General features: G+C 30.4%; 1 protein-coding gene across 1 annotated transcript; it reads left to right on the forward strand.

Moving 5' to 3' along the window:
- The first annotated feature begins 7,469 nt into the window (after window positions 1-7,469).
- LOC107913044 (persulfide dioxygenase ETHE1 homolog, mitochondrial) lies at window positions 7,470-10,513 on the forward strand. Its single transcript, XM_016841480.2, has 6 exons — window positions 7,470-7,870; window positions 8,555-8,689; window positions 9,432-9,491; window positions 9,571-9,624; window positions 10,034-10,058; window positions 10,180-10,513. The coding sequence occupies exons 2-6, from the start codon at window positions 8,579-8,581 to the stop codon at window positions 10,269-10,271; spliced, it is 342 nt and encodes a 113-aa protein (XP_016696969.1). The 5' UTR covers window positions 7,470-7,870; window positions 8,555-8,578; the 3' UTR covers window positions 10,272-10,513.
- The last annotated feature ends 611 nt before the right edge of the window (window positions 10,514-11,124 follow it).

Consider the following 11,124-nt stretch of genomic DNA (forward strand, 5'->3'; position numbering starts at 1 on the left):
GGTATCATGTATAAACAGTATAGTGTATATAGCATGCTCAACATACAGATATACATTTCTATCTCATATAGGCATATAAGAGTCTTTCAATCATTTCAGTCAATTGGGGGTCTAGGTAAACTTACCGACCCTTCAGTAGGTTCACAGTCGACTTGGGTGACCCATGCAACTTTAGCAGTCAAACAGTGAAAATAGGTCACGGCCCATGTTGCATGCCCATGTGGGTTCACACGCCCGTGTGGCCCACACGGACCAAAATGGCCTTGGCCGTGTAGATCTCACGGCCTGGCCCAATATTCCCACACGCCCGTGTGGTTCACCCGTGTGGGGCCCACGTGCCCATGTGGCCCACACGACCTAATTCGGCCCGGCCCATGAATCGTACATGGCTAGCCTTGTTGATCACACGCTCATGTTCGATCATACGACCTACCACACGAGCGGCTGCACGCCCGTGTGGCGTCGGTAATCACATTCTTTGGCATTTCACCGATTTTTGTTTTCAAAGTTATGGTTACACACCTGATACAATTTCACTGCTAACTCCACCACGAGTACTCTAGAACCTAATATCAATAAACCAAAACCCGATTAATTGATACTAATAGACCTTAAACAAAATTACCACGAGTTATTCAACAAATAGCCGTCAGAAACCATACCCTCAAACAAGCACAGGAATTTCACACGCCTAGAACGTCGATGGACGATCAACAACCCCTTGATTAGTTCCTAGCACCAAACGCAAAACCCCTCTTTAACCATTTAACCAGAAAACGTTTAAAATAATAAGGTCAAAACTTACCAACTTATCGATAACACACGAACGATATAGGAGAGACAGAACTACGGAGTTGGTATTCAACACAGAAGCAAAAAGAAGAAGACGGAAGGCAAAACAAAAGAAATCGACAGAGAATGGAGTAGGAAGAGATAGATTTCGACACGATAAGAAGAGGAAAAATGAATGGAAAGTTGGCAGCAACAGAGGAGAAATGGTAGAGCAAAAAGAAAAGAGGAAAAAAACTATGCCAAATGACCGAAATTAGGAGAAAGAGAGGTAAGAGTCGAAATTATCTGTCCACCAAATCGGGATAACTCCACAATCCCATATTTTCCTTCTAAAGTCACTCCAACACTTCAATCCCATATTTTCCTCCTAAAATCACTCTAACACTCCCCCACCACGCCACTACTACTCAGAAACCTAGTCAAAACAACATCTTGCCGAAACAAAGAGCAAAAATTATCCCCTTTGCCCATGCAGGAACTCAAACTCCAGACCTCTTGCAACATTAGCACTCCACTTAACCACTAGACCAGCAGGCCCATTCTGACATATTTCACCAATATTTATTTATAAGCCTACTGGTTAAAGATAGAGGTTTATTCAATTAAAACAAAAATTTTACCCAAGCTAAGGCTTAAACTTGGGACCTCCCAAACACTCCCAGAACACATAATCACTAAAGCTGACAGATATTTGTATCACAATCATACAAAAATAAATATATAAGAGATTTTTGGGGTGTTACATTTCTTTCTTATTTAGAAGCTCTCACAACTCTTTTCTAGTAGTCAAAACTTCTATCGCATTCTTTGTAGAATAAGGAGAATTCACGATTTGTCCAAGCTTTGAAGAGAGCCTTGTTATGTGGTTCATAAAAGCGTGGTCCCTCTTATTTGCCAAACACACACTGATTTTGAAGTACCCTCTTTTATCTCCCAAATCCTTCTAAACATATTTGTATCACATAGAACTACAAAATGATCAGAAGCAACTTGAGGTGTAACCTTGACCCAAAGGCTTGCTTGCACCATTAAGCAAATCCATAGTTTAATTTGGATGAGAGTGTTTTCTATAGTCATTGCAAATGTTATATCCTAAGAAATATATGGTAATGTATTCATTAAGAGCTTTTCGCTAGGTTCACTAAGGTTATCACTTCATGAGAACATATATACCTTATTTTCTTCTAAAGGATGTTCTCGAATATAGAATTCATAAAATATTTTGTGTGGCGGGCGTCAAAGAAACCTTTCCTCGTTATTAAAAATATTTACAAAACATGTAATTGAAAATGAGTTATCAAATAAGGACAATTGAAGATAGCTATCTCCATTGGTAAATTATATGGATTCAAAATAAACAATACAATTTAGTCTATGTATTGTTCAAAATTGAACAAATGAGAACAATTGAAAAAGGATGTTAATTGTTTTTGTTAGGCATAATAATAATTTAGCTCTTAAAGTTTACCCATTTTATCAATTTGGTTCTGATTCTTATTTTTAATCATTTTGACCCTTAACCTCCAAAATCTAATCAAATTTCTCTCTTAGATGGAAAATTGAAAGAATTGTTACAATTTTAACAGTATTGATGTGGCAGCCTACATGGTAATCCATATGTACTTCATTGTTGACATGAATAACTTTTCAAAACTTTATTAAAAATTTTAATAATTTTAATGTATTTTTTAAAATTTTTTATGAAGTACACATTGAGTGTCACAAGAGTTGCCATGTTCGTGTCATTCAAATTTTAACAGTTTAATAAAATTTTTCGTCCCAAAAAAGTAATTTGACTAAATTCTAAAAGTTTATGGCCAAAGCAATCTTGAAAAATAAATTAAGACCAAAGCGACAAAATGACTAAATGTTTGGGAGCTAAATCTATCATTATGCTTTTTTGTATGATACCTTAAATTAATAATGGGTTGAATTATTAAAAAAATCAAGAAAATTATATAACATTAAAAATTTTATATAATATTCTAAAATTTTCAATATAAAATTCCATAAAATAAAAAAATAAAAAACTTCTAAATTTTAAAAAAAATTACAAAAAACTGAAAAGAAAAAATTTAAAGGTTTAAAAAATATAAAATATTTAAAACTCAAAAAATTGGGAATGAATATGTTTGTATTTATCTTTTTTTAAGATGGCAAATTCTATTAACGTAAATAATCAACGCTCCTTTTTACTCGTTTTTGAATAATATAAGAACTGAATTACCCCTATTTATTTAAAAAAAACTTAAATTTGTTATGAATATCTTAATATACTTTAAATTTTAATAGTTATTAGAATTAGATCTCTACTTCTTTTATACTTCTTATGCCTATAAATAGAGACTCTAATGAAGCATTGTAATGGTCCATTTTGATCAATAAAGTACATTCTCTATTGCTTTTATATTTTCTTTGTTCTTTATTCTCTCAATCTCTCTTTATTTTATAACACGTTATTAGCATGATGATTCTCTATTTTTTCAAAATCTTTCAAAGTCGTCTCACAAATCAAATTCCTTTTCACCTTAAACTTTCTCCCTTACAACTTCATCTTCAGGATGTTGAAAGATTCAATCTCAAAATGGATTGTGGTTCTTATTCTCGATCTTTGATTTATAATTGTACAAGCATGGGTAAAGAATAGATTTGTCAAGGTAATGACGATGATGTTAAAGATCTTCAGGTATATTTTACTATATTTTATTTATTATATCATGTTTATTATAATTGGAGACTAATCATGACAACATTAATAGATAGATTCTGATTTAAAATCCACGCATGTTTGCGATGGTGATTATGAAATAAAGAATCTATTGGGACAATTATAAGTTCGTTCTAGTAAATCTATTACATTTCCTGAAGTGAACGCAAATATAAAGAAAATTAAAGATATAATCATGGACCACTAAAAGTGATAACATAGTAATAAATAAGAGAACAATGAGAGTTCTCAAGATAACTCTTCAAAGGGTAAAAATTACTTATGTTATCAATGTGATATGAAAGATTATTGGTCACATATGTGGCATATGCCTAAATATTGTGTTTCCGTTAATATTCTTTGAGGAAGGACGTGAGAATGTAGTAATAAATTCTATCATTATAGATATAAAATATTTATCTTATTTGGTTCTAAAACAAATAAATATTAGTCTAATATTTGATAGTGCAAAATTAGTCGAAAGCTCCAGAAGAGCTAATATAATAATATCTAAAAAAACATAAAATTTGTTATTCCCTGAAGCGAATATTGCATGTAATCATTTGAAATTATATTTATTGACTTAGTGGCATTATAGAGTTCATATTGATTTAGACATTTCCAGAAGTAAATGTCACAATATTGCTTATATGTGAATACAAAATAAAAAGAATGACGATAAATTTATTAATTGTCAAATTTTATATTTACATTATTAACACAATTGAAAAACATGATTAAGTAAACCAGAAGTTTACTGATACAAATACATTTACTATTTGGCGTGACCAGTTAGACCATCCTGGATTATATATGATGCGAAAATTAATTGAGAATTCATAGAGACATTTATTAAAGAACCAGAAGATTCTTTAATTTAAAGAATTCTAAAATGTTACTTGTTCTCAATGATAATTGATCATTACAAACTCACTAGATAAAGTTGAGATTTAATGTTTTGCATTTTTGAAATGAATATGGGCTCATTCATCCACCATGTGAATGATTTTGACATTATATGATTTTGGTAGATACATATACAAAATAATCGCATGCGTTATCAACTCGCAACCTGTCGTTTACGAGATTGCTTGTTTAAATAATTAATATCAGATCATGCAATTAAGACAATTAATCTTGCTAATACTGATGGGTTTATATCTCAATATTTTATTGGTTGAGTTTGAAAAACTTTTGTAAAAGTTTGTGCATAATGATTTAGAGAAATTATTGATAAACCATTACTTATGAGAACTAAACTTCCTATTTCAACATGAGATTATGTTGATTTACGTGTTTTACGTATCAAGCCAATAAGTTATAAATACTCACCAACACGATTGGTTTTGATCAAGAGCTAAATATTTCTCATCTTTGAATTTTTGTATGTGCGTATATGTTCCAATTGCTCCACCACAACGCACAAAGATGAGTGAATCCTCAAAGAAAGTTGGGAGTATATATATTAATTACAAGTTTCTTTATATTATTAGATATTTTGAATGTATTTGAGATTCAATTATAACATGATTTGTGATTACAATTTTGATTCGATAGTTTTCCCGACATTAGGGGGAGAGAAATAATAACTTGTAATGAGTTAAGGGGAGAGTAATTTGAACCAGAAGTTCAATAAGGATAACTTATTACAAGTTAACTGTTAAATGTATTTGCAAAATTAATGAGAATAACCAAGTTAATATTTTAATTTGAATCAAAGTCCCAGTAGGACAATCAATTAGAATAAATAATAGATTGATCGGTTCCAAAGATGAAAATTCTTCTAGATGGTCATATAGTGGAGGCGAGTGCTCCAGAAGAGACCCAAGACATAACTAATAAGTAAAACTCCAGAAGAGATTCTGGTACCTGAAACTGAATTTTAAAATAATGAAAATAAGAGGTCTCAATAAGTTATGTCAATTCGAGAAAATGTAGAACTAAATAATAAAAGTGGTCAACAATGATTTTTCATGCAATATTATTATTGAAATAATGAAATAAAAGGAGGGTCTTGAATAAATCTATTGAGAAATATATATGAAATAAATTGATCAAAATAGAAAGACACAACTCAAGTACAATTAAATTCGTGGAGTTTTTGGACCAGTAGTCCAAATATTTAAAAATATAAAGCCAGTGAGGGTGCAAATGAAGTAGTTTTGCAAAAGCGGAATAAAAATATGAAGTTTTTCGCTAAGTACTAGTATTGATTATGAAAAGATATAATATTCTTTTGTGGTGGATATAATAACCTTTAGATATATTATTTTGACAATTCATAAAAGATTTAACTTATGTCTAATGGTTGTTGTTACAACCTTTTATGAACCAACATATAGTAAAGTTTATATTAAAATCGTTGAAGGATTTAGAATGCCAGAAGCATATTAAAATTATCGAGAAATTGTTTATTTATATGAATTGAAATAATTGAACATATGTGGTAAGTTTGACTTAGTCAATAGTAATTGAAAGAGGATTATAAAATTATCTAAAATACCTATTTGTGTTTTTATAAAAGAATCATGATTAAAGTTTGTTATGATTATTTTTGAATCTCCTAAAGAGATCAAAATATATTTCCCCAAATTTCTCTCACTTATTACTTTTAAATGGTAATATAAATGTTTAGCAAATACATTCAAATAGTCATTTGAAAAACTAGTATTCAGGATTGAATATGTAGAATATGAGAAAATATGTGATGTTTTCATGAGGAGGAGTAAATACGTATTGCACTCTTTTTCCCTTAATCGAGGTTTGGTCCCATTGAGTTTTCCTGGTAAGATTTTTAATAAGGCAGCATATTATGTGTATTATAGATTGTGTAATCTTTTTCCTTCATTAGGTTTTTATCCCCCAGGGTTTTTCCTAATAAGGTTTTAACGAGGCACATTATCTACCAATGGGCATTCAATAGGGAGTGTTATGAATCTCTTATTAAGTGGATGTCCATCATGATCAAGAGAAAGTTTTAATATAGTTTAAATTCTAATAGTTATTAGAATTAGATCTCTACTTCTTTTACACTTTTTATGCCTATAAATAAAAACTCTGATAAAGCATTTTAATGATCCCTTTTTATCAATAAAGTATATTCTATTTTTCTTTGATCTTTATTCTCTTCATCTCTCTTTATTTTATAATAAAATTACAAATAACTCAATAAATTATTTTACGAAAATAATTAGACTGCTTTAAATTACCTTTATGGGCTCATTTGAGTATAAGGACTTCTTAGATATTAATTCCAAAATAAAAATATTTATATATATATATTCATATAAATTATTAAAAACAATCATTTTTAAATGAAAATAATATAAAAATTATTAAATAATAATTTGAGACGAATCGGATGAACCCAAGCTAAGGGTGAGTTTGGATGGGCGGTGCGTTTACCTGCGGTTAGTGTAAAAATAGCGGTGGCTGTGAGATTAGATATTGTAGCGATACTATAGCGTGAGACAAAAAGTGAATTAAATAGCACCGCACTGCACCCAATCGCCCATCCAAACCCACCCTAAAAAGGAAATGTCCAAAATCTTGGTAACTCAACCTTAGATAGTATTTTTTTTATTAGAATAATTGATAGGTTGATGGTTGGGTTTAAGTAATATATTAACACTTTAAATTTATTTAAATTTGACCCAACTTATAATATGGGTATAGAATTTTGTTTAAGTCTATTCATAATCGTATGTAATTAAATTCAAATTCATTTTAAAGTTGTTTATATTATTTTTATTTTTTTTTAAATTTTATATTATTTTTAATTAAATATTTCTAGTTTTATAAAAACATTGAAAATTGAGGGATTGGGCACTTTATTTTAAACCGGCTAATAATCACGTTTAGATAAATCTAATAAAAAGGAAATGGACCTTATGCATAAATATATATGAATATTAAAAAATTGCATTTCCAAAAATATTGAAGACGATGAAGCGCAGTGCGCAAAAAGGAAACTAATAAGCATGTTTGATTGGGTGTATTGGATTAGTCAATACACCCCTAATCCGTGGCCCCACTAGTTACCCTGTTTGGTTGGCTGTATTGCCCTAATACGGGCCTATTACGCAGCGCACCAATTCCCCCATTTTTCCTTATCCAGCGCCGATTTGTAATCCCTTCCAAAAGAAAGGATTAGCTAATCGGTCCTCTTCTACCCTCCAAGCCGTTGCAGCATCTTCTTCTTTTTTTCATTTTTCTTCCCATTTCCTTCCAACCTTCTCCCTCCTTTTCATGCTTCTATCCTGACCAGCCCTTTAACAAACCCTAACAATCCTCAACAACCCTCAACAAGGCCTTCAATTACGAATCGTATGAGGTAACAGAGTAACAGAGAGTAGCAGCAATGGTTCCCAAGTACGCTTTTCCCTTCTTCTATTCCTTTGATTTCAATTAAATTTCTTTATATATACCATGAATTTAATAATCTGTTCTTGAAATATTGTTTCTTTATTTTTGTTTTTTTGGGGAAAAAATGGATTTGCCTTTCATTTCATTCCATTTCAGCCTGAAATCTGAAAATATGATAAAATTTTTGGTTTTTTAGGTTATATTTACATGTAATTTCAATGTTAACCAGTTTTGTGTTTAAATTTCATCTTTGAAATGTTACACTTTCAATCGATCAACTGTACATAGGATTTGATTAATGAAGCTAATAGTTGTGAATTAACGAAAGGGAAAGATTTTAATGCCAGATTTCCATCATGGATCTTTTTAAACAATTCGGGAGAATATAGCTATGATGTTGCAGTGATTTACGTATTGCTGGCTTATTATGAATTCTTTGTTTTGTTTTTTTTTTCTGAAGAAAAGCTCGTTATGAATTCTAAAAGATGAAAAAGAAAATAGAGTTACAGATGTGAGTATACTGTGTAGGTAACCATGATCAGCATTCTAATGGTTTTGTTATTTAATTGGTAATTTGGTTTTGTTGTTTTGATTACACTCTAACTTCCAATGTGGTTTAACGGGCATTATTGAATGATGACCATTAGGTCTACTGCAGTACTATCTTCTATAATATGGTAATAATTGCAGGTTCGTGCTACTCCTGGTCATACAATGGGTTGTGTTACCTATGTCACGGGAGATGGACCTGATCAACCTCAGCCAAGGATGGCTTTCACAGGAGATGCTCTGTTGATAAGGGGATGTGGGAGGACAGATTTTCAGGTATAATTTCTTGAAAATGTTATTGCAGCTAATCGCAAAAAAATGGAACGAATTAATATTAATGTCATTAATACAAAAGAAGCAGTCTAAATTAAAATGTTAAGCATGTAAACCAATCTTGGCTTTTCTTATGCATTTTAAAATTTTTGTATGTCCCCATGTGATGTTTGGATTAGGAATGTATATTTATCCGCTGATATTTGTCCCAGGAAGGGATTCTTGAACCAATAATTGATTGTTTTTGCATTTAATTTGCATGCCCTATTTGTATTTCAAACAATAGGACCGATGCGTAGATATCTAACTCTTGGTTACCTATTTGTCTAGTCTTCTACTTATTGGTGCTTACCTTGTTAATGTGGTTGCACATAAAGTGTTTGTCATTCACAAGCCTCATGGTAAACTAATCAGTAATTAGATCATCCTTGAAGTAAAAGTTTGAACTATCAGGGTATACTTTTTGCAAAGGATTTTCAGTCGTGAGTACATAAATGCTGGTCTTATATGCTGGCAATTTCTTTCCATCTGGATGTCATTGTCTAATTTTGTTATACTTAAGTTTTTAAGATAATTTTCTCTAATGCTCCCACATTCAGTAACCATTCAGTAACTCTACAAGTCAGTGCATTCACAGGTAAGGACAGGGAACTTTTTATGGTCCCATTCTTTGAGTTCTCAAAATTTTATTGTAATTGTCAAAATTTGAATAAAAATTATGGACTTATTTGTTTCATGGATCCAGATTTTTACATTACCGAAAGAGACATTGCTATATCCAGCTCATGACTACAAAGGATTCTCAGTAAGATATAAAACTTTATTCCTATCATTTCTTACATATATAAATGATTGCTTGATTTTATAAACCTCATTGATTATAGGTAACCACTGTGGGAGAGGAGATGCTATATAATCCACGCTTGACAAAGGATAAGGTATTCTTTCTGGAACCATCCATCTTCCCTTTTCTTTGGAAAATGGCTTGGTACTTTTGACAAATAGAAAATTAAGAGTGCCTATTTTCATTTCAGTGATAAGAAAGGGTTTCCTTTTGTCCATGAAGTCTTTTATGATCTTGAACTCATATAAGCTGCATATAACTTCTGTAATTAAAATTACATATGCATTGAACATTTCTTGCTGAGCATTGGTTTGATTCTCTTGGATGGGACTATTCCAATGAACATCGCCATGTTAAAACAGGAAATCATGAAAAAGCATGACATCTCAATACCTTCACGCATTTGATTGAAGATTACTCTTTATTATGATCATGGAATACTAGTTTCAATTTGTCCTCTCAATATGTCTGATTATCTTATTTGTTGAATACCCTTTTTGCAGGAGACTTTCAAAAACATCATGGAAAGTAAGTTGATGCTCAATATATCCAGTCTATAAAGATTATAAAAAAAGAAAAAGAAAAAGCATCCTTGGGTTTTTTCGGATCGCCTGTTCTAATTTCTCCTCTGTTTTTGTTGGTGCAACAGATCTTAACTTGGCATATCCTAAGATGATTGATGTTGCAGTGCCAGCAAATATGGTTTGTGGGTTGCAAGATTTGGAACCTAAAGCCAACTGAGGCTTTGCTGGATCATCCATAAGTGTGCACAGATTTTAGTTGTATTATAATTCTGGATCTTAATATCACTGGATATGCTAAATAAAATGGCTAGAGAAGCCACGTGATTGCAAGGAATCCATAAATTATATATATACTATATCATATTGTAATCATGTAATATTGTCGTCTTTCTATCTGCATAGAAATAATCTTTACGTTGTAATCATGCTAAATAACATCGGAAACTGATTTGTCTTTGATTCTTTACATTGCATAAATAATCTTTATAGTGGGGTGGGGTTTAGAGGGTTGGAAAAAGAAGAAAGATTTGAGTTTGAGGTGGAGGTGGAGGTGTTAGAGCAGAACTTAGATCTTTACCACAAATTTTGACAAATGGAAAATACATTATTATTTTGAATACATATTAGTAATTACAAACACAGATTTGCTGCTTGATAACATATAGATCTTTTTTTTTCATAGTTTACCATGGTTGCTTTATGTCTATATGATTGTTCATAGAAAATTTTTTTTGGAAGAAGCCTATGCATGACATTTGTTTAATCCATGTTTTCTTAGCAAGTATCTACATTATTAATCTATATTATATAGTATTATATATTATGATTTTATTAAATTCATATAAGAATATTTAATATTAAGAATTTTATTAAATTATATATTTTTATTAAATTATATTTAATAATAATTATTTTAAATTATATTATATATTATTATATATTATGATTTTATTAAATTCATATAAGAATATTTAATATTAAAAATTTTATTAAATTATATATTTTTATTAAATTATATTTAATAATAATTATGTTAAATTATATTTTATAGTATTATATATTATGATTTT

Source organism: Gossypium hirsutum, chromosome D11 (genome assembly GCF_007990345.1).
Source record: "Gossypium hirsutum isolate 1008001.06 chromosome D11, Gossypium_hirsutum_v2.1, whole genome shotgun sequence".
In the NCBI taxonomy this organism is placed as follows: domain Eukaryota; kingdom Viridiplantae; phylum Streptophyta; class Magnoliopsida; order Malvales; family Malvaceae; genus Gossypium; species Gossypium hirsutum.

Excerpts from the sequence above, each read along its gene's own strand:
- LOC107913044 (XM_016841480.2), top strand. The coding sequence starts at position 8,579 with ATGGGTTGTGTTACCTATGTCACGGGAGATGGACCTGATCAACCTCAG. Across the intron at positions 9,492-9,570 it reads ATGACTACAAAGGATTCTCA|GTAACCACTGTGGGAGAGGA; the intron begins GTAAGATATAAA and ends CATTGATTATAG. Across the intron at positions 9,625-10,033 it reads CACGCTTGACAAAGGATAAG|GAGACTTTCAAAAACATCAT; the intron begins GTATTCTTTCTG and ends CCCTTTTTGCAG.